Raw genomic sequence first — 25,396 nt, 5'->3', positions numbered from 1 at the left:
CTATCACTCTCACTTAAAAATTAAAATGTTAAACATTTAAAAATCTAAAAGAAAGGGATAAAGAAAGGGGAGAAGGTAGAGGAAGAGGAAAAGATTTGAAAACAGCAAAAGATCTGGGCTTCCCATATGATAGTTTGGGGCAAAGTCTTATCTTTGTCTATGGACAAAGGTATCTTGGGTTAATTTTCTGACTTTGTTACCTGGAAACCTGCTGAGATGAAATGCTAGCTGTGTGAGCAGGAAATGCTGCTATGGTAAAAATGACCCAGGATTGGGATTGGTGTGTTGCATCTGGCTGGGAGGGCTGCAGAAGAAGTCTACCCATTTGGTGATAAGTGACTGTACTAGGCTTCTCTAGGTGTGGCACTCCTGTCACTAGGCTTGCACCCATAGGGAACTATGCCCATAGAAATGTTATCAGAGATCATTGCTCCTGTTTAAGACATGGGCCTTTGAAGTCATAAGGCACTTTGAGGTTACAGAAGGCTACTTGAGTTAGAAATCTTTGCTTCTAAGATTACACATGGGAAAACAGAAAACTAAAAAGCTAAAAAAAAAAAGTCCCCGTACTGCTGTTGGAGCTTCTCAGGAGCTTCCATTGAAGACAAAGGCCTAGAATTGCTTCACTGGCATGCACTATACTGTCAGTAGCCAAAGGCGATCCAAGGTAGTCAGTTTGATGGTCTAGTTGAGCCTAAGAGTGCTCCCTTGGGTACGTTATAGCAACAATTTGCTGCTCCCTTCCATTAAATTTATGCTTGCTAGTTCTCCAGATTCTTTCTCTTTCTCTGTCATCTTGTACCTGGCTTGCTTCAATCTAACTTCAGTTTTAAATCTCTGTTCTAGGTTCTGAATAGGCTAAGTTATTCCTACAGAAACTTCACAAGTGACTGTTAAGAGAAGCAATAAGTCTCTCAATATTTATGAACTTCATAGATACAAAAATCACTACAGAGTCCAACCTATTACTGTTTTGATCAACTTTGTGTCTCTCTTTTTTTTTTTTGTTTGGACCAAAACAAAAAATTGTAGTGAGACCCGGTGGGCTTCCAGTTTTCTCTTTCCATCCCCAAACTCACCCCAGTTTTTATCTGCATCTAAAGTAGATGAACAAAAAATCCAGTCTGAATGTTATAAGTACTTTTGATTTGCTTCAGCTAATTTCTTTAAACAATTAATTGGAAAACATATCTCAACAACATAGTTGTCACATCTTAGGACAATTCTTTTGCAGATTCAGAAAGAAATAATCTTTTCAAAATATCTGCCTCTATCTCCAAGGATTCAATATAACAATTAGAAACACATCTCTTAAATAAAAATTTAGGATGTGTGTGTCAGTGTGTGTAGAGATTTTGCTTTTTTCTTTTCAAAACTGTTTACAGGCTGTCACCAAGCTAGGGGAAGAAGGCCATTAGCACAACATTCATCCTTCAGTATTTCCAGGAACTTCATTTGAGAGAACAATCTACCTGCTTTAGTTTTTATGAACCCCCTATGAGTTACACATGCCAGATGTCTCTTCTCTGGCCGTCTCTCTGATGACAGACTTAGTGGCACATAAAAGAAAAAGCATTGGTGTTGGGAAGAAATTCACAGCTTACTGTGGGACAGTCCGTTATTAATGGAGAAAGTCACAGAGTAGTTAATGCACGGATGTCAGACTTTCTAACTTCCATACAGTTCTCTTGGGAAGTGGTGCTGACAGATGTGCTGAAGGCAGAACTACAAGCAGAGCAGATAGTCAGCAGGGGATCATTAGTCTGCTTCAAGATCTGGGGCTCCTGTGTGATTAAGAGGTAACAGCTTACAAGAGCCATGCATAAATTACATATCCCAGGGTCAACACCCAAAATGCTTCTTAATTTTTTTCCCACAAAGCATAGTATCTGAAAGGCAAATTTATTCTACCAGTCTGTCAACAGAAACTCTTAAAACTTCTAATTATTCTTGTATCATAGTCTATAAAAGCAAACTGATTCCAACTAATTTATCTTGCAAAGTTTTTTATCTTATATTGGAATAGGAATATGGTAGACTATGTGTGAAAGGGTGACCAGAAAACCTTTTCACTTATTCGGAACTCAGTTGATAGATATTTGCACATAGCAAAGACAAGAGTTTTTAAAGATAGGATTAGGGAGGATTAATTTTAATGGACCATTCATTGTCATTCTGAAAATTTCAATAGAGCCACATGAAAGCCGATGGATCCACTCTGAGATCCACCCTGGAGAGGTCACATGTGGTACTTAACAGTGGTGGGGACTTCTGTGTGGTTTCTTCTCTGAGGACACTCATGCTCAGAACACTGACTGAACAGCAAAGACCTTAAGCGTGCTATCTACCATGCATAGCTCTGACCTGTGGATTTAACTCACCCTTGTTTCTTAATTGTTGATGTACAAGCCAGCACATATGAGACAACTTGTGTTGATTGCATCTTTTGCTGTTAAAGATTGCTGTTGGGCACATGGGATTCTGCTCAAAATAAAAGGTCTACCAGAGAAAAGCAAATATGGTATGGTATCTGATGTAAACTCAACCATGACATATTTCAGATCACAGCCAACCACTGACTCTCCCATCCTCACTTTATATTTTGCTGGATGGATTTTAGTGGCAAGCATCCATTTCCCCAGTTGAGATAAGTATGGAAATGAAAATAGAAGCTATGTCAACTTGAATTTAAAGCTTCCTAACCTGAAAATGAACTATTCCTCTTAGCATAATGCAATCCCCGCAAGCAATTCTCTTAACTAGGCTACAGTGCCACTGGGAAATGGGGGTGTTTATATGTATATTTTTTCCTTCCCAGCAGAAAGTCAAGTTGTCTGAGCATTGCTGAGTGCTGATTTAATGCACATCACTGCACACTTGCCCCAGTAACACAGTGAGGCTCTGCACTGGAGATTCAGAACAGCTCTGGGCAGGAGCAAAGCGGATTACTGCCAATCTAGGCATTTTTAGCGATACTCATCTCTCAAGGCAAGGCAGCTAGGACAGCTATTTTAACTTGGGTATCCAGAGTTTCAAATGAAAAATAAAAGTAATAGAAGAACTTTATGGTTTACAGGAGACCAATGTGTCCAAGTACTGCAGAAACTCCTCCACACAATGTAAACATCTTTCTCCACTAAAAGCTAGTACAAAAATGCTTTTTTTTTTTTTACTTTGAAGAATGAGGTAATTAATAATGAGAAACCATGCGAAATCTGACCTGGCAGCAGCTTTACAGATTATTAAATGTAGCCACATTCTTTAAAAATTTTTTTTGGTGTGGAAATTTTCTAGCATGCACAAATAACAAAAGTAGAAATCATGGTTTACAATAAAACCTCATGTAAATCTCAGTTCCCACAATTATCAGCCTATCTCCTTTATATTGGCCTCTATGCCCTCTACTGAGTATGGCACTGGCTATGCCTTAGCAGAAGACAGAAGGGTCTTTTTACTTTTCATTATGTGTTTTTTAATATTTATGTTTTTAATCTGGAATATGGATAGGATTTCTGCATATACTTTCGCTGCTTTTTAGTTATATGTCACTGTCCCCCTTGTTGTCTTTGTCAGGTTCTGGTTAGAGGATTATGCTCATTGCATAAAATAAAACTTGCCTTGTCTCTTTTATCTTGTCTTTGTTCTGAGACATTTCGGAAGGGAATTACCTTAAAGGTATAAAAGATTTTTCTTATAAAATGTATATGCCAGCACACTTGGAGAAAATGATTCTTGACAGCTTTCAATTACTTCCATGATAATTGGTCTATTCAGATTTTCTGTAGCTTCTTGGTTTAATTTTGTTATTTATATATTCTCAGAAGATTGTTCATTTCATCCAGGTGTTCAAGTGATCCTAGAGTTCTATGTAGTTCTCTTTTGAGATTTTAAATATTTTATGCAAAATTGTATGCTTTTTTAATTTCTAATTTTGTGCATTGCGATTTCTCTTGTGTTCTGTATGAGATTCAGAGAGAAATATTTTATATACTTTTTCTTTCTCAAAGCTCCTCTTGAATGTCTCAGATGTACCACTTCTATCTTCTAATTAAATAATTTTGAATTTTATCTTTCTTCTATTTTCCTTTGGTTTGTGTGGTTTTTCTTTCTAACTTCATGAGGTAAATACTTATGTCTGTGACTTTTCAGTTCCAGCATTCCTTAACAATAAATTTAAGGATATTAATTTTCTTCTGAGTACACTTTTTATAACTTCTGTAAGCTATTCTATAGAAGATAATCTGTAGATATGTGTTCTGATTACTTTCAGGTTTGGAACATAATCATGGTTTTTACTTTTTCTTTGAACTACTATATTTTAGAAATGTGAGTTGAAATTTACATGGGTTGGTTTTTTAAAATGGAACTAATCTATAACCAATTTCTTATTTAATTGCATTATGGAAGAAAATAAGTCCTAGCTTATATAGTTTCAATTACATATATAATATATTATACATATACATATATATTTTATATATATACATATATATTTTATATATATATATATATTTTGCTTAGTAGAAAACCAATTAAAATAAGAATTACAGAAACACTTGAAAAGAAAGGGCTAGGGATGCAGCTCAGTGGTAAAGTGTTTGCCTAACATGTGCAGGCCCCAGGCTCAATCCCCAGTACCACACACACAGAAAAAATATATAAATATGCACAATAAGTTTACATTAGAAAGGTTAATTTTATTACATTATTCAAATTCTTCAGATCCTTACTTTTATTTACTTGACTAATCAACTTAAATAACAAGTGTTCATTAGTAATTGCTCCTTGTATTTCTAAATGTGAAGGTTTATTCATTTGATTCTATGTTTTATGGTATTTAAAATAACATAAATGAAATATTTTTATTGTGGTATGGGTATTTTAATAAAAATCCACCTTGGCACAAGGTAATGTCTTTGCACTTGAATGAACTTCACTTCATCTGAAATTCATACTTTATGCTCTCATATTTTGGTTAGATCATACAGGTTGTTTTTTTTTTTTTTTTTTTTTTTTTTTTGTGGTACCTGGGATTTAACTCAGGTCCTTCTAGGCAAGAGTTTTATCACTTGAGCCATGCTTTTATTTTGTTTTCCAGGTAGGGTCTCATACTAACTTTTCCCTGGGCTGCTCTCAGACTGAGATTCCCCTACCTCCATCTCCCAAGAAGCTGGGATTACAGGCCTGGGTTATAATCACACGCTTGGTCCTAGATCACACACATTTTTAATTCTAGCTAACATTTTTATGTTTAATATGGAAGTCAACTCTTTTTATATTTTGTCATAAGCCATAAACTTTCACATCTGTAATTTTTCTATATGTATTTAATTAATGCTTTTGTGCTGATATTTATTTTTAGTCATTGGTCAGATAAATCATAATTTCTTCTACTTTTTATTGTTTTTATAGTACTAGATATTGAACCCAGGGCTTTGTAATATGCTAGGCTCTCTACCACTGAGCTAAATGGCCAGTCTACAAGTTCTTGGTCTCTACCAATATGTAAGGTGCACATCCCATTTATTATTCTACCTAGATCTTTATTTTATCCAACTACCAGATAAGGAGTAATAATGTTTTACTTTTTAATGAAAGAAGAAAAAGTTCAGTATGCTTTTGCTATTCAAGGGTTGATGAGCTGAAATGGAATAGAAAATAGGCAGTAATATTAAATAATAGAACAATATGTATACACTGAGCATATATCTTTATCAATTACACTGATTACATGTAAATTGGAACTTTACTCCCTAATTTCCATATTTATGAAGCTTTCTGATCATTATACCTTCATTTTGCATTCTTTGTGAAAACTCATCTAGTTAGTCATGCTTATCATTAATTCAATTTTCTACAATGTTCATTTGACTTTTTACTAAGTCTGCAGTGCAGATTTTAATTCTAATCTTTGCCAGGTCCCTTTAAACTTCATTCTGTATTAGAGGCAGCTTTTTACATTAGCATCTTTGTTTCATAGAATCCATGTTTTCTTGTATTTGACTGCAAACACAACAGAGATACATCCTTTAATTTTCTTGTGTTTTCTTCCAGCATCTGTTACACATGCATTTTTGTTTTGTTTTGTTTAGTATCTTTAGGCAATGTCTCACATATCCCCCCTCCTTCTTGTCCCTTTTATCACTGAATATTTTCCTAAGTTACCATGAAAGATTAGATTTTTTTGATTAACTCTTATTTATGATCATGGGTTGTGATTCTACCAAGGTCTTGGGTTCACCAACCTAAAATGGTTGTATCCCTTTATTTCTTTAAGCTGACTGCATGGAGCTCCAAGAATCCCCATCTTAGATCTTAAGTTTGAGGCAATTTCATGGACATTTTCTGTTTCCAACTTACTGGTGTCTGACTATTAATGATTTTTTAAGATTGTAAGAAATCAACATAGAACTTTTTATTGCTTTATATATTACCTTTATCCTAAACTGCTAACACCCAATATTATAACACTTCTGCTTAATCACACAATATTCCATGATAGTCCCTTTGCACAACCTGCCCACCCGAGACACATATATTATTGTCTGTCTCCTCCTTTCCTTCTATTCCTTTATCCTTTAAACTCTAGAAATATTTCTTCAAGAGAGCTTTCTTTGACTCCCCAGCCCACATCTTGTCCTTCTATTTTACATGGACATTGAGCCCTCCCTTTCACTCTTCTCCTCCCCCCACAACCAAGAGCACATATCTCAGTGTGATTATTTGATTATCCTCTTACTCCATAGCAGAGTTGTGGGCCACAGGCAGGAGGGAACATTTTGCTTTTGCTCACTCCTCTATCTGCCATGTCTACTATAAGGTCTGGTATCTAATAGGTTCTGTCAAAGTCTCATATTTTTACTTTTTAAAGCAATCTATTCTCATCACCCTTGAAATTCAAATTTACATACTCCATCAGAACCCATTAGAATTGAAGTAAACCAAAGCTGTACCCTTTAGAAGGAGTTCTGGCTTACAGATATGGTGAACAGTTTTTCCAGGTAGCTAGAACAGAGAAGGTGTACATATATATTTCTTATATTTAGGCACTGATTTCAAAGGTGTGTCATATCTGCAACATTTTGCAACAAGTAGAAACCACAAAAAGAAGAAATATGATACTTAAAATGAGCTACTCTTTGTTTAAAAAACTTTATCTTTTCAAAAAGCAAGGTCTGATTTTTGTGAAATGTTCAGACCTGAGCATCAAGCACTCACAACTGATACATTTTGGCATTTCCCAGGTGCTCCCTAGTGTGTTGGATTGAAGGAATGAGAAAGTATGCAAATTCCAAATTACTTTACAAAGTAGACATTCTTTGGATCTTTCTGAAATGCTACATTATCTTTCCAGCTGTGCCTGCCATATGGATTTATGAATTCCTGTGGAGTATTGTTATAACAACGCATTTCCAGGGGTTAATTTTGACAGTGAAGATTATGATAATCTGCTAACCTGGAACTTGCTGATTTGAGAAAGAGAGGGTGTGTTACAGCCAGAGAAGGCAAGAGCTTTCTTGGTTTTGCACAAAATGCTTCTTCATTGTTTTGTGAGCAACCAGTATCTACCTAACATATCGTGAATGTCCTACTGATAAGCCTCTGAATTGAAGACCTGACATTTCTTTTAGCTCATGATGCAGGCAGAAGAGAAGGCATCTTTGTAAAAATTTGAAATCTTGTATTTATTCTACATATCTACAAATGTGAAAATCATAAGTAAATATGATGAACACAAATCAGCTTGACTGATCAAAAGTTTTTCATCCACATTGTTTGTCCTTGTTGAATCTCCAGCCACTTAATTAAATCATTTTTCCTTTAACTCAGTGTTCTGATGTTACACAGAATCAGATTTCATCCTATCCTTAGACAAAACACTGCTGTCTATACTTTTATATGTGAAAGGAAACTTCACTTGCCCAAATGGACATTTCTCTCTGCTCTTAGATTTGCTCTACTCAAATATGTTTTTCCCAAATCTCTGATAATCTGAGAAAGTTAAAAAATGCATGTCAAGGCCTGTAACCCTAGCTACTTGGGTGGCTGTGATTGGGAGGATTGTGATTTGAAGCCAGCTCATGCAAAAAGTCCATGAGACCCTCATCTCAACTGATAACTGGGTGAAGTGGCATGCACCTGTTATTGAAGGGACAGCAGGAAGGGTAAAAGAGGAGCACTGTGGTCCAGGACAGCCTGGGCAAAAAGTGTGACCCTATCTAAAAAATAACCAGAGCAAAAAGGGCTGGGGCCATGGCTCAAGCTGTCAAGTACTATCTAGTAAGCATGAAGCCCTGAGTTCAAACCCCAGTACTCAAAACAACAACAGAAATGAATATGTCAGGAAAATGGCCAACTTCTGATTTGTGCCTAAGATTCACTGGATCAAAATCTCTGGCCATGATAAATATTCCATTTCTGAGCCTCCAATTTCTGAACACCTAACCAGAGCCTATTTTCTAAATTTCTAGCACTCAGCTCTCATTTCTTCATTGTATATGCTGCACCACTGTCCTGCTTAATTCAATGTAACATCATGATGCACTGACCTGACAAAATAGCAATTCATTGCTAAAAATGCATCCAAAGAATTGTTCATTTCTTTTTTCAGTTGAAAAGATGAGAGTCATAGGGTATTTTTGCAGCAAGCATTAAAACAAGAATAGTTTCCATGTATCCTGCAGTGATTGTCCACTGGATTATTTATGAAATGCTCAGTCAGGCTCATGTCATTGAAAGATCAGTGTTGATCATTTGCTCTGTTGTGGCTGGTACATCCCTGGTAGCACTCTACTGGATATGTAATGTGGTTCTCATGTCTCCAAACTCTTCATGCCCCAAATAGCACCTGTGTTCCAACACAGTATCATCTTTCTCTGCTTTGTAGGACAGGAAACTCAAGAGAAAGCTCTGCATGTAGTTGGTTACCGTTTGTTTATCATTCACCTTCCTGGATCAAAGCTCACTTTCCAAATGCCATTTCCTTTTGGTACTAATGTGTTTGGCCCTTACTGATCAATGGGCCTCCAGTTCTAAAGAGCAAACCTGGAGATAATCTCTTTGATTTTGTGGGATAGGGATGTTTATGAAGAAAATAGAGACATTCCCAAGTTGAATGTAAATTTCTAATGCACAAGAACCCTTATAGAGTGCCTATTATTAAAGTAAGTATTAGATAATTGTCAGAAGAGAAACTGAGTAATTAGGGCTATCATTAATTAACTGGAATCCTTGACTACTGATCCATAAAATACATGGAAACATTTGCACAAAAGGAAAGAAGGAAAAGAAAAAATAGAAAAAAACCCCGACTTCTTGAAATTTATTTCTGTACTTTTTAAAAATTAAATGATCTCCTTAGGCTATTGAACACATATATATTGACTTAACTACTATTGATTAAAGTAGACGAGTCTGCTTCTAATCGCTATGGCCTAAGACTTGCTAAAAGAATAATTAAGATAGAAAGTATATAGCTACTCTTAGAGAACTCGTCTCAGAAATCAGGTTAATTTAAGAAATTGGGGGCTTGGCTATATAAGGTCTAAAACTATTCTACGATTAAGGAATATTTGTTATTTAGGTGAACTTATTTTTTTCTACTCATAAGTGTTAGTTGTTAACATCTAGGCATTTGAAAATATAGTCATGAAACATTCAAGTTATTTTAAAAATAGTTGACAGGAAAATTCAGGCAAAGAGTATGTCACAGCATCATAGAATAAACACCCTCAACCAATTTTAGAGATAACTGACATGAGAAATATTCACCTCAGTTCATCTTGCCTTATCCCATAAGGGAAAAGCAAGTTTCTCTCCTAGGCATGCAAGGCTCCAATTCTTCCATTTTGCTTCCTTTACTGATTCTTTCTTTGAGCTATATGATCTCATGACTGAGAGAAATGGAGCATGCACTTGATGTGGTAAGGCCAAATACTCCCAGTGGCTTATCCTCTGAAACATGAAACACTCCACCACACCATTTGGGTCAGACAAATAGTCCCTGATCAATGTGACTTTTTTTTTCTACTCAATGGGTGAAAGAGCAGGCTTAATGAATGCAGAAAGGCATTACTTTGCAAACTGTTTCCCATTATTCTATGCTGATTAAACCTCTAATGTACTATAGCCTCCTCTGATTGGCAAAGTGCAAGAGAAAAAAAAGGAGGAATTGGCTGATTACATTTCAGATAAAAGAGTCCAGGTTCATGTCTTTCAAAGGAACCTGGTAGAGCCAAAGATCATCAAACAAGATTTCCTTAAGAATATTTAATACCATATTTTTAAAAAGATGCTTTATGCCTCTGATAGTCTGTCTACCTTTGGTGTATGTTAACCTATAACCAATTAAATGTTAGTCTGTCCTCACTGAAATGAAAAAGATACCTATTTAAGGGGATACCCGATATACAGACTTTCTTCACTAAGAAGAGAAACTTAGAACACATCTTTCATAGAAATTATATGAAAAACAGTGGTTTTACCCAAGTTTGACTGATCCCCAACCTTCATGATGAGTGGTACAATAGAAGTATTTTAATGCCACTCCTAGGGTTCTGAGTCCACATGACAAGAACCTACTTTTTGTTTCCGTGATGGCAGAACCTCTTTTGTGCCATTTGTCTCCAGTGAGGTCTATATTAATTTACTGGATTTTCAGAAGACATAGCATGTCGCAAAGTCTCTTCTCATGTGACATGAAATGGGCATCAAAGGGCAGCTTCATCAGTGGTGGCCAACAATGAAGACTCACAATTCTAAGACTATTATTTATCATTTATTATTTAAATGTTTTTGAAACCAGGACTATATGTGGGCACCTTCCCTCATTACACACACACACGCACACACACGCACAGAACGAGACAAATGAAGTGGAATGCTCCTTTATTCCTATCAGCACATTCAACTGTGATTCTGTATGACCATAGAAATAATATAACACACTTTGAATGGTATTCTTACAGCTTTTCCTGCTGATTGTTAACTTCATAATCAAGAAAAATCTCACATTTTGCTCATCCTAATCTGCCATATAAAATAAGTTGAAGACAACATTCTTTAGTCTATTAAAAAAAACACTAACTCTGTATTATTTTAGAAATATTTAAAAACGATTGGCTTCTCTTATGTTTACTTAATGTTTTGTTTTTCCAAAAAAAATAAAATGCAGTTCAGAAACATATGGTATACACAAAATATATAATATATTATATAATTATAATATATTATAGAACTATATATTATATATATATAGAGAGAGATATACAAGAAAACTAAACAGTATGTAGACTGTAAGAAGACTATTGGTGAAGTCCACTTTGACTGTCATTTTGTGACTTTAAGAGAAATTTTCAAATGTAAGAAGAACAGATAAATCAGCATTTTAATAAAGCCACAACAATAGATCATGACTGGTTTATGTTAATAACAGATGTAAATTCCAGATGAATCACTTGGGAGATATATCTGAAAAATATTTTTCTGCTCAAAAGTTCTTATATGAAGGTGAATTAAGAATCATGATCTCCAAAGACAGGTGTTTCTCTGATTTAACTTTGATTGCATGCTTAAGCAAATGAAAGTAACTAAGCCACAATTAATAAAATCATATTTGGGTCTTTTAATTATAAAAATTACTATCACATTCTGCATTTTATCCCCACAACACATTTCATGGGTTTTATAGGACAAAGATGAATTCCATTTAGCTGGCTAAATAATGTGTGAGCACTTGAGAATATTGATGGGAACCTAGATCTAGGGAGGAGGATAAAGTCTGAAAGGTCATTAAGAGAAAGTAGAGGGAAGAAGCTGGAAGCAGAGACCATTTTCTGAGGAAGGTGGCCAGTTGTCTAAATCACAGAGTCAAATCTGGAATCCAACCAAGTTGATATCAATCTTCCAGTTGATATGATGGGAAAGACCTAGTAACTGGACATCTAAGATATCAGTGCTGCTTTGAATCCAAAGGAAAGCATCTTGTGGTTCATGAGTTAGAGTGGGGTTAGACTATGATCTGGTATACCTACGAGTGAGACATGAAGACAAGAGCTAAGCTGAGAGTCTGGACTACAATGAAATATTTGATATTTGGAGCAAAGAAGGACACACCTGAAAATCTAAAGTCACATAGAACTTGTAAATAATGGGTCAATTTGGGGAAGGCAATGGGAATAAGGAATGGGGTGAGCAGTTAGATGGCATTGGTAGCTTGACTACATTGCGGATGCCTTATTCTGGGAACAGAGGATGCTAAATTTTAGCACAGTAAAGCTCACTGACCTGTCATAGTTTATACTACGTATTAGACCAAATGAGTCTGATCTTGAAGGTGATGCCTTGATGCTGAAAATTGAGTTAATATGGGATGACAGAAACAGAAGTCAGATGAGGAAAAGGGGTGCAGAGAAATTACATAATTGGTCCAAGATCACATAGTAGATTAATAGCAGAGCTAGAACTGCAACATGGATGGTTCTACTTTCATACTTTTGTCTCTTTTCTTTAGTGAATACAAAATGGTTCACCTGAAATAACTGTGGGAAGGCATGATTGATTCTTTTAGGGCTTTCATTATAACCCATGTGGATATATCCAATCAACTCAAACTTATGGAATCCTGGAGAATTTTGAAAATAGGTTTTTCTCAAGACTTATTTGATTTTGTAACTTAAAGATATAGCTTTTCCAGCCTGCCTACCTATTAAAATTACTGAGGAGATTCTTAAAACTACCAATAATGCCAGAGGCTCCACACCCCCAAGAAATTTGGATTTAACTAAACAGGTGTGGTGTCCAAAGATCAGTGGAATAGAGTATAACACTTATTTGCACTCTTCTCTATTGTCTGCCAAAAGGGGGTATGACCTTGGCAATCACAACCCTTGACCCTGATATTGATTAGTATGTGCCCTTCATCATTTCTTTGCTTCTATGCCCTTATCTATGAAACACATGTGTTTTATTCTTAGAGAATTATTGTAAGCACAAGAGGTAAAATAATGTAAACTAAGCATGATAAATACCAAAAAGAACTCTACGGATGCTTTGTCATAAGATCCCTGTATCTGATGCCCCTGTGAGTGGGATCCAACTTCAATGGGAATATGTTCTGTGTCAAAGTTCTAACAAACAAAATTCTGGCTAGTTTGTGTAAAATACATAACAATAAAAGTATTCTAAGAATTGGAATCTGGTGGTTTCCTTTACTTTTTTTTGTATTGCAGCTAGCCATCCTCTCACAAATAATAATACAGTGAAAGCTGGTCAAATACCAAATGCTATTTCTGAATATGAACAGTTAAGAAAAACTAGTCTCAGTTTTTGATTTCTCTTAAGTACAGTCACAAAAACACATGTGATATAAGGTAAAGCCTTAGGAGATTACATATTTTATTTTAAACTCTTTTAAATATAAATTTGACATAAGGAATATTCATAGCCATTCATTCTGCTTGGGGAATGTGGAAACCAAAGCACTGAATCTCAGCAGGGTCCGTTTCTTAGAAGATAATCAAAGTGAGTGGATCTTAAATCCAGTGCTGCCTGAGTCAACTAGAGTTTGCACAATGATGCATTAGGGGACTCCACCTCATATCTATGGAATCAGAGTATCCTTGGAAAAAGGTTGGGCACTTATGGTTTTAATGGGTTGTCCCAAAGATTCTAAAGTTTCTCCTGGTCAGAGGTAGGACATGTGTGTGAATCATAGATATGGCTCAGAGCTTCCCTAATTTTAGCGTGCAAATGATCATTGGGGTATCTTATTGAGATCTGATTCAGTTGGCCCTCAGTGGAGTCTGCAATTCTGCCTTTTTAACAATCACCCAGGTGAGATGGTGCTGCCAGTTCATGGACCACCTTTTGAGTAGTGAGTCTCTTAGTGACATATAAAAGAAAGGTATGGATAAAAACCTCCCTTGACAGTCAGTTTGTAAAGATACCAATGCGAATAATCTAGCAATTTAAGTGCATTGGAAAGAATCATCTCAAAATACCTCCTTTCTATTCCCACTTAATGAGAGCTTGGCTAAAGGTCACGAATTCCTGGTGCCAAATGAGCCTGGAGGTAAAAGGAAGCAGTGAACATTCTGGAACTCAATAATTTGTTTCTGATATGAAGAAGCATCAGAGATGACCAGAGTGACTTCTATTTCTCTTCAGTGTGTGTGTCAACATTAAATGTGTGTGTTACAACATCACATCTGAACTCATATATATCAACCAAGAGATGACAAAGATGTTATACACAGTGACTGTAGAGGGCTGAAAATATCCGTTTTTCAAAACAGATTAATTGATGCTCATTTCTTTGTTATCCTAAGATGGTCTGACACTATGGTTTTTGAAACAGGACATGCAGCATCCCTTACAATGGATTTCATGCCATTACTGAATACCCCACTGATATAATAAAAGGCTGCCTCATTTCCTTCCCTCTGCATGATCTGCTACAATTGAAACTGGGATACCATATGCTGGATCTAAAATGCTCAGTATTTCCACGAGCTCATGGTGATTCTACCAGCTTTTAGGTGATACACAGCCTGGAAAAGCAATGAGAAAATCATTACTATACAGTTTGCATTGGGGGCTTTTGAGCAATTGAGAGGATTTCGTCAGATAATCACTGACTCCATTGTCCTAAACTGATGGATGTCTGAGGTGTTCTTTTAGCACCTTGAAGAGCCTCTTTACTGTTTTCTTGAATATTTCCTTGCTGTGCCTGCCTTGCTCATAGAGTTGCTGTGCACATGGTTTCTAATAGAGCCCATAATGAGAATATTTATTTTCTTGTCTTTCACCATCAGGATTGTCAGGAATGTCAGCACAGCTCAAGCAACTGGATTTCAGAGTTGGTGACTGCTGCCAGCGGAGACAAGCATATTTCAGTAGTTGTCTATAGAAATTTTTAATAAATTTCTCTGTGGGAAGGGGATAGGCGTCAGGTACCTCATAGTATAGTAGCACAGTCTGCTTCACGTGTTTTGCCTTTTCTAAAGCTATCATTATTCCAGAGAGGAGCAGTACTTTTGGAATATACCTCCAAGATGATAGAATTGCTACCATGCTGTAAAAGCTCAATGGTATGAAGGGAGCCTGCAGGAGATATGAGCAAAATCTTCAATTTTGATTTTGATTAGATTCCATATTTAGAAGAAAGTGTTATTCTGAGTAAATTTCACCTGAATGAAAATATATGCCTATGGTTAAGTGGTTTCCTCATATAAAGGACAGGGCTTCAATAATGCAAACATACTTGAGAAAGAAGATCGTTAGCCTTTATTGAGTTATAATTATGTAGTGAAAGTACTTAAAAGGAGCTAGGAGATATTTTTAAATCTCTTCACTTACTGGATAGGTAGAGCAAGGCATAGTGATCTGAATATATTTGCCAAAAATGCTTTGAAACAGTGCCAGGACTCCAACTCACATCTGGACCCCAACATTTAAGTGTTTATGATACTAACTTGAAGGGCAAATAAAGTCCTAAAGAATAAACTGATTTCCTAAGCACAAATCCCAGAAGAGCAACTTGGATTCTGTGCCAATCTTCCAAAGCCATGAATTCTAACAATTTCAGACTGGAATTGATCCAGACTGGAGGGGTAGCCTGCCTCTTCCATTTGCCTTCATATGCAGTGTGCTTAAAGTTCACATCTTTTAGCTATTCTGCTAATTGTTATTTTTTGCTGGAAATGTTAGGTGGGACCATTAGATGAGAAAGAAAAAGTTACAACTTTTGGATATAGGGCAAAAATAAAAGGGTGCTTTTCAAATTCTAAGTTCAGAAAGTTTGCTCTTTTAATCATGTATAAAGTCTAACAGAAAATTAAGGCAATCATTGATAACATATATCAGCCTTAAATACCAAGAATGAAGCTTGCTGGGTGCTGGTGACTCATGCCTATAATCCTAGCTACTCAGAAGGCAGAGATCAGGAGGATCATGGTTTGAGGCTAGCTCAGGCAAAGAGTTTGGGAGACCCTACCTTGAGAATATCCATCACAAAAAAGGGTTGGTGGAGTGGCTCAAGCATTGAATTTAAACCCCAGTACCACACACACACACACACAAAAGTGAAGTTTATTAATCTTGTTATCACAAGCTGAGGAATCTTAATAAGTATCATTGTATCACTATCTATCAAACCTCCACACTGCTGGATCCTTTATGGGAACTGAGCCTTTACTCTGCAGGGCATGACACTAACTCTGGGCAGTTAGTATCAGAATGGAATTTAATCCCTGGATGCCCAATTGGTGTTAAGAGGATTAGAGAATTGGTTGTTGGTGTGGAACAAGCCACATATTTGGTATTAGAAGTGTTGTGAGCAGAACAATTCATAGATCCCTCCCCAAACCACGAATGAAATAAAATGAAGCAGGACCATCATTTTTAACCCAATTTTGCTATAACAGTTATTGGTAGTTTTAGCTTTACTGCTTTACCAGACAACAGGATTCGGATTTTGACTGACTCGGGTATCTTTCCCCTTGTGCCAGGCAGACAGCAGTGGGGTGGAACGTTTGCTCAACCTGATATTTTCCTACCCTAATTATGGGAGGCAGTCACAATGACTCTTCCTTTACATGGTGGGACTTTGGGAATCTCTATAAATGACACTGTCCCTTCAGCTGGTGCCAAGAGAGAGAACATTCAGCAAGAAAAATAGCAGCTAGTGAAGTGAGCACATGTCGGTGCATTTATAGGTACCTCCAGAATGGGGTGGTGGGCCGCACAGGAGTACCATCCCCTGACCTCGACGGACAGATACAGTGCTTCTTGTCCTTGTTTTAAAGTTTTCAAGATCTGTTGGGAGAAATAAAGAAAAACACGTTTGAACTTCAAAGTCCTAAGATACCATGGGAGAGTGTCACTACTTGAAAAGATAGGCTGAAAAACAGCCTTGATAGCATCTACACCAGAGCAATGCTGTTTAGCTGATACTGACAATATTTCACTGATCGTGTCCTTTCCTCCTTGATTCTATAGCCAGATTGCTCACTAAAATAGCCACTTGCCATGTGTGCCTATTCAGATTTGAAATAATTAAAATTAAATAAAATTAGAAATTCGTTCCTCAGACACACTAGTCACACTTAGAATCCTCAGTAGCTACATGTAGTTACTGCATAGCACACATGGAGAACTCTTTCAATATTCCAGAAAATTCTATAGAAACTCATGTCTAGATGAAGAAACTGAAGTTTAAAGATGCTGAGACCTCCCTAACATCTCTATGTAATTAAATATGATTATCAGAATACAAACTCATGTGTTCTGATAGTTCTATTTGCATCACAAACCATTCTATTATGTACAATTATCCTTTTCCGTCCATAAATCCATTTTTACCTAGCTATGACACACTCTTTGTCTTTTTACAAACATGTACGTGCATAATGTATAAATAGAAATAAAGATTGTTTTAAATTTATTATGTATTTTTAAACATTGAGAAAGTGCTGTTTATGATTATTTTTGGAAGGAAGTTCCATTTCCTCAAGGAGGTCAAGTCTAGTTAGAGAGATAAGACTTATAAACCAAAAAGTCATAGTTTGAGGCAGCAAATAAGTAGATGAAAATAACAAAGAAATAATATACAAAATACATCTAATAACGTGACAGATACGTTACTGCTCAAAAATGTTTTCTTCTCCTACTCTCCCAAATGTAAACTCTCCCAGTAAGGAATGTTTTCAGTGCCATTTCATTTTTATAAAAATTTGGGTGTCTAACATTTGATTACATGGCCTCATTTGGATTTGAGGATGACTCTGACTCAAGATTATCACATGGGGTTACAAGTCACATGGCTTTGCCCATTACAATACAGTGACATTTACTGACTTTTTCTTTATAAGCCATGTTAGCAAAGAGTTTATGATGATTATTTCATGTGACACAAACAACAATTACATGAGTTACATATCACTAGAGTCCCCATTTCATAGACTAGAAGACAAAGGCACTAAAAAATCTGCCAGAGGTAACAACACTGGTGAATGATGGATGATGGCTAACCTGGACAGGCTCTGTTTCATACCTACGTATGGTTTCAGGGAGCACTCAGGATACTAAAAATACATAATATATACATATTATATTATTTATATATAATCATGTCTTCCTACTGCTTCTTCCACAATGAGGAAAAATTTAAGCTTATAAAGTATTGTTTTTGTCACTTGTATCATAACAGAAATTCCATTAAGTACCACTTGAGTTTCAGTTCAGGATGGAAACATTTCGAGAACATAGCTTCTGTCCTGTAGCAACTCAAAAGATTGGTGGGTACCACTGATACGTGACACCTAGCCACAGCAACTCAAAGACCACCAGAGTCAAGGTGTGAGAAGGGCACATGAAGGACACACACACTCAGCACAAAACTAAACAGTCCTATAATCTGAATGACATTCATGATATAATACATTTCCATTTATTTATTCAATAGGCACCAGCTGAGGGGGAACATGATATTTTTCTTCTCTTTGAAGACATGGTCTTTGTAAGGAATGAAACCAGAAATTAAAAATCTTTATTATGGAATTAATATTTTAAATCAGTATCCCTTTTTTGTACAGATATTCCATCCAATTTCCAGAGTTGCAGGACAAATTAAGAATGGATATATAATCAAGATCCAGTCTCATATACTCTGACCCAACCATTGCTTCTGAGGAGAGGAATAAAATTGAGAAATGGAAGATGATGAAAACCAGGTGCAGTGACTTTTGACTGTGAGTTTACAGCACAGGATCCTGCTTTTGCTTTTATGAAATTCATTCAGTTCTCTAAGATCTGACTACTCCATATATCATGTGATATTTGAGAAAAATATTTATGAATATTTCCTAGTAGTTAATGAAAACATTCCAGATGGTAGACCGTATCCATGCAGTGAATGGACAGGCTGTATTTAGACAGATCTGAGTTTGAAAAAAACATTTCTGCCACTTATTAGTTGTGCTGACCTTGGGCAAGTCTTAATTTTATGATAAATGGGGAATAAATATACTTTTTTAAAATAAAGTAGTGGGCTTTGAATTCAGGGCCTTGTCCTTGCTAGGCAGATGCTCCACCACTCGAATCACTTCCCCAGCCCTTTTTGTTTTAGCTATTTTTCAAATTGGGTCTCCTGTTTATTCCTGGGCCAGCATGGACTGCCATCTTCCTAATTATGCTTCCCATTTAGCCGGAAGGCAGGTAGACACCGCAACCTCACCATTTTATTGACTGCAAACTTTTTGACAGGGCTGGCCTTGAACCTCCCAATTGCCACCTCCTGACTAGTTAGAACCACAGTTGTGAGCACTGCATTCCAAGCTGGCTTGTGTTTTGAATGGGGTCTCACTAACATTTTTTGTTTTTGCCTAGACCGGCCGTGAACTGTGATCTGCCCATCTCTGTTTCCATGTAGGTGGGATTACAGATGTGTACCATGCCCCATCATGCCCAGCACTGTACTTTGTTTTAAATTAAGAATCAGAAAAGATTAAATAATATTAGAAAAACACAAGGCATTCTATGCCACAAACATATTGCTAAATGTTTCTGTCCACTGAAGAATCTATGATTCAGTGGCAAATCATACACCAATAGCCCTATTTTAAAAAGGGCTCTAAATAACAAACACATGCTATGGCAATCAAAAGAATACTATTTATGCACATAGTTAGGGAAAGATGACACCTCTAAAATTTATCTTCTCAGATACAACTATCTATACAGAGTCTAATTGCTATCAACTTGACACTTCCAAATTCTCTGGAGCTATGTGTTGAATGAGCATTTTTGGATGCTTGTCCACTTATGGTCAAGCTATCACCAACACCTTCTTTATATCAAAGCTTTGGTATTAGGTAATGATAATTACCTTTAGCCTTATGAAACAGTTAGAATGCTTATGGATTGATATTCTATCACCATGACCGTCACACAAACAGCAACAACAGTACCCACTTGCAGATCATATTTTGGTCATATCACGTGCTAACTACTTTTCTTATATGACATCATTTAATTCCATTGTAGCCTAATTCTTCAGTTTATAGGTAATGGATCTGAAGCTCACAGAGTTTTCAGCATGTTCTTCACACAAATGGAAAATTTCCAGAACAACACAAAGTCATGTCTTTCTCTCTCCAAAGCCACTACAACGGAATCTATGGCTTCCTCACTAATTTAGTGAAATCAGTGGCAAAGGACATTCAAACCAGTTACTCGACATCCTAGAGACAAAAATGAAGTTCGTGTGAGTGAATGTTATACTTACTGAATACGTAAGAACATTTGCATTTCAATGCACAAGGTAACAGGTGGTACATTGGTTCTCAATCCATTCCTTTAAGATAGCTCCACTCACCACTCTACTACCAATGCACACAGACCAGTCTGTTACTTTGTTTTTCACTCTGCATGAGTACTTTCTGTGGGGATTTCAACATTTTGTACAAAGGATGAAGCTGAAGAAGAAGAAAGTAACCAGAAACGACTCTTTTAAGAGGAAGATTGTTGCCTGGTTAGGAAAGAAGATGCACTATTCTCCTTGGATCCTGTTCTCTTTAGTTCATGACATTGGTTAGCAAAGGTATGACTGAATACATAATGCATATGCATGACAAAGAATTAATATCCATGTATTACAGTTTATTAAAGCAGCTTGTTTTTCAAGGTGTATATGTGGTTCATTGATATGCAATGATATTATTTTAAAATGCTATTTATTATTTTAAAAAATAAATGGCTCCACTTTTTGTTTGTGATTTCATTCATGAGCATGTTGTATAACTTTTTCAACTATCATGCATTAAGGAATGCACAGTTTTATAGCAGGTATGTTTTCATATAATTTTTTCTGTCAAAACAACTGTGCTTTAGTCTCCAATGAAATATAATACTTCATTGTATTTTTAATAAGATTAGAAAATAGTCTATTGTATTTGGAATGTGTTAGCTCATTGAGAGTCTAAAAGTGATTTAGCAGTTAAATTTCTAGAGGACTGAAGATGTACAAAGGCCTTAAAGTATAATATACAATCAACAATAAAAAAGTCTTAAAATAGTAAAACATTTGGAATTCAGACCACAGAATAAACCAGAGGTAAGGGGGAAAATGTCCACACATTATCTGTCTGGAAAGTTATTAAATGTTTAGAGCTAGTAAAAAAGTAACTTATAATAAATACCTGGATATGGTATAGAGCAAATAAAATCAAGAGAGTCCAAGATGCTTTTTGAGGAGTACAAACATTGAATAAGAAATAGCAATTTATTTAGGCCACCATAAAGGGACCAGTCATTACACAGATGGGCAGGAAGAGTCAGAACTATTCATAGGTTGGGACTTCCCAGAGGAGGGTATAAAATGTTTAGTTTTAAAATGGCCAGGAAAGGTTAATGAGATAATAACATCACGGTTGATACAAATCCACAGAAGGAAGAATAAGAAAAGTGAAAAATGATACAGTAAACCATACACTTAATGCACACATTTAAAAATGCATGTATTATTTAATAAAGGTTCCAACACAAATTCACTTTTTTCCTGACTTGGAGAGACCTGGATTCTATTAATTTGCAGAGTGTAGCCTCAGAACAAGAAATTTCCAGCACCAGTTCTTTGTGTTATTGCTTCCTCCAATTTTGTAAGAAACAGTCAATAAGGAAATCAACATCAACTTGAGAAAATGGTCAAGTGACATAATTCTTATGAATATAATTTTCATAATTATGATTGTACCACTTATAAAAAGACTGAGGTACTTTTGGAGAGTGTCTCCAGAAACCCATTATTAATGCAGCATATTCTACATCGTGGTGCGATTTGCTTCAAGTGTGTGTATGTGTGCCTGCATATATACACGGTTTCTTGAATTGTAGAGATTGCGACTGAACATAAATTCAAATTCACAAAACCTTATGAGTTGCAAAGCCACACTTTTGACATTCTTTCCACTCAGGGAGAAGGAAGAAACCATAAGTGAGATTACATGGCTGACTGGATTTCCCTGTGAGAGTATACAGCTAGAGGAAGAAGTGCTTAATGGTTTAACAAAACAGCTCTGGAGTCAGAAAGACTAGACTACAGGCTCAGCAGTCTCACACTGGCACTGCATGATGTGGTTGAATTCATTCATCTATTTGCACTTCAATTTCTTCATCTCTAATGTCAGGACAAAAATTCCTATCCTCTTTTTTTTTCTTTTATTCATATGTGCATACAATGTTTGGGTCATTTCTCTCCCCTTCCCCCCTTCCCCCACTCCTTTACCCCCCCACTTTCTTCCTCCCCCTCCCCCCCTTGATACCCGGCAGAAACTATTTTGCCCTTATCTCTAATTTTGTTGAAGAGAGAGTATAAGCAATAATAGGAAGGACCAAGGGTTTTTGCTAGTTGAGATAAGGATAGCTATACAGGGAGTTGACTTGCATTGCCTTCCTATGCATGTGTGTTACCTTCTAAATTAATTCTTCTAGAACTAACCTTTTCTCCAGTTCCTGGTCTCCTTCTCCTATTGGCCTCTGTCACTTTAAAGTATCTGCTTTAGTTTCTCTGCATTGAGGACAACAAATGCTACCTAGTTTTTTGGGTGTCTTACCTATCCTCACACCTCCCAAGTGTGCTCTCACTTTATCATGTGATCAAAGTCCAATCCCCTTGTTGTGTTTGCCCTTGATCTAATGTCCACATATGAGGGAGAACATACGATTTTTGGTCTTTTAGGCCAGGCTAACCTCACTCAGAATGATGTTCTCCAGTTCCATCCACTTACTTGCAAATGATAACATTTCATTCTTCTTCAGGGTTGAGTAAAATTCCATTCTGTACAAGTACCACATTTTCTTAATCCATTTGTCAGTAGTGGGGCATCTTGGCTGTTTCCATAACTTGGCTATTGTGAATAGTGCTGCAATAAACATGGGTGTGCAGGTGCCTCTGGAGTAACCTGTGTCACATTCTTTTGGGTATATCCCCAAGAGTGGTATTGCAGGATAATATGGTAGATCTATGTTTAGATTTTTAAGAAGCCTGCAAATTTTTTTCCAGAGTGGTTGTACTAGTTTACATTCCCACCAGCAGTGTAAAAGGGTTCCTTTTTCCCCTCATCCTCACCAACACCTGTTGTTAGTGGTGTTTTTAATGATGGCTATTCTAACAGGGGTGAGGTGGAATCTGAGGTGGAATCTTAGTATGGTTTTAATTTGCATTTCCTTTATTGCTAGAGATGGTAAGCATTTTTTTGGCCAAAAAATTCCTATCTTCCAGGGCTTTCTGAAGATTAAGATGATGCATATAAAACACTTAACATATTGCCTGTCCAAAGTCAGTAGTCTATAAATGTTAACACCAACACTGTCATTTCTGAGGATCAAAAGAAAGTCTACATAAAGTGAATGCTTCACTAGGGGAAAGTGAGTGAGCCCAAAACTCTACCAAATAAAGCAACATTAGATTGTCCATGTCAATCCTACAGTTGCAAAAAAAATTGCTATCAAGACTTAAAATACATTTTCTATTGTTAGATTTAATTATGTTTGCAAGTCAAGACAGGTGCTAAAGCGAACCCACACACCTTATCTTTTGTTGCATGTGGACTATACATTTTATGTGACCCAGGGTTACCACACACATGCATAAAGACTGGCTTTAGATAGCTCTCCATGAGAACCTTTCCCTATGCTGTTATGATCTGAGAGAACCTTTAATGTACAGATGAAAAATATGTTCACAAGCAGTAAAACTTAGATCTGTTTACCTCATTGAAAGGACCTAAAATATGTGATTTTTAAACAAATAAAAGATGAAGCATTATATTATTTACTGATCACATAAATTTCGTCATTAAGCATATAGGGTTAGAAGTTCATTCTGTATACTAAATGAAAATAAGATGGATGTAAATGGAATCTCAAATACACCCACATACAATATTAGTAGTGTGGTTGTCAGTATTTTGCTATTTCCTTGTTATTCATTTTTCCATTTGTTTATCCAATATTCATCAAGAATTCTTTGAGCTCCTTTTTTGTACCAAGTATTGGTGTCAGCCATTTTCTCTGTGCAACAAGTAAAACAAAACAAAAACCTATCACTTTTCTAAGGACCTGGCAATCATTACCCTATTTTATTAGTGGTAGAAAGTAAGGGACCGAAGTCTTATGCTAGGTCTTGTTTGACATTGAAAAGTGAATCTCTTTCCTGGACATCTTTGTATAGATAACAAAAAGCCTTATTAATACTTCTAGGTTAATGTACACTCAATTTACGAATGACTCATTCATAGAACTGGCTTCTGACCTTCTTTCATAATTCCTAATGCTGCTGCCATGAGAATCATTGTGAAAATCTTTATAATTATTCTTTTAAAGTAAAAGGAAAGTATATTCAGAGTTTTCCCAGGTGCTGATTTCAAGCCTCAATATTCTTTCTCCAATTGTCTGAACTTTTCTTACCTGATTTGGTCATATCAAATGAAACTCTATAATTGAGGTATTATTTTAGAATTACAGAAATACCATTTTAAACCACAAATAACTTCAAAGGCATTACTTTGTTATTAGTCACTTATAGTGAAGAGTGACCTAATTCAATCAGATTATAACCACTTAACAAGTCAGAAAGTATGGATTTGTAGAATATGAGCTTTGAACAGCCAAGGAAATAAACAAAGAAAGTTTAATCTATGAAGTATTGGGAAAGGCAGGGTAGGGTTGAAAAAGTTCTAGAAAAATTAATGGCTTTAAAAACAGGGAGAGGAAAAGCATGTGAAGATTGCCAAAGACAAATTTGCCTAGGGTCAGCAATTCTGTATTTATCCTCTTTTGCTTCTTATATCATACTATGACATTACTCTTTGTTTCCAGGAACAAAACCTAGGCAAGAATCAAAAATAGCCTAATCAATATTACATGTTCAGGAGGCTTCCTGTGGGCAACATTGGCAACAAACCCACTTTTATAAATATTATCTTTTTGGAAGACTGTGGGGCCAGCTCAAGCTAGGTTACATATAAAAACACAATCTCATTTTCCACCTACTTATTTATTCATTCCTCCTAACAACTCTGTGAGGTGCATTCTGTTACTAAAACCATTTAACAAAAGGAAAAATCAACATCCAAGATCACAGATGTAGTATATGGAAGAACCTGGACTAGAATCCAGGGTTTCCTAAACCAAGTCCATGTATAGAACTTCCCATATAGGCTCTATTCTACATTGAGTTAAATATCAGGAATAAACCATACTTGTTGGTTGTCTGATTGACCATCTGAGAGTTTCGTATTTTTTTGACCCCTCAACTATTATTTTCTTGACTTTGCAAGAAAATAAAGGTTGCTTTGCTGCCCTTTTCTATGTAAGTCTTTGACTTTCCAGATACCTA

The 25,396-nt window shown here is 36.1% G+C and overlaps 1 protein-coding gene across 10 annotated transcripts in view; it reads right to left on the bottom strand.

Moving 5' to 3' along the window:
* Positions 1-25,396, bottom strand: part of Cntn4 (contactin 4) — a 905,834-nt gene that overhangs the window by 207,980 nt on the left and 672,458 nt on the right. For all 10 annotated transcript variants that reach the window (XM_074044274.1, XM_074044268.1, XM_074044270.1 and 7 more), the window contains one exon: positions 16,720-16,815. In XM_074044274.1, coding sequence (XP_073900375.1) covers positions 16,720-16,815 — 96 coding nt within the window. The remainder of the gene's footprint in view (positions 1-16,719; positions 16,816-25,396) is intronic.

The sequence above is a fragment of the Castor canadensis genome, chromosome 10 (genome assembly GCF_047511655.1).
Source record: "Castor canadensis chromosome 10, mCasCan1.hap1v2, whole genome shotgun sequence".
Taxonomy (NCBI): Eukaryota; Metazoa; Chordata; class Mammalia; order Rodentia; family Castoridae; genus Castor; species Castor canadensis.
This window is presented reverse-complemented; position numbering and strand designations above follow the sequence as displayed.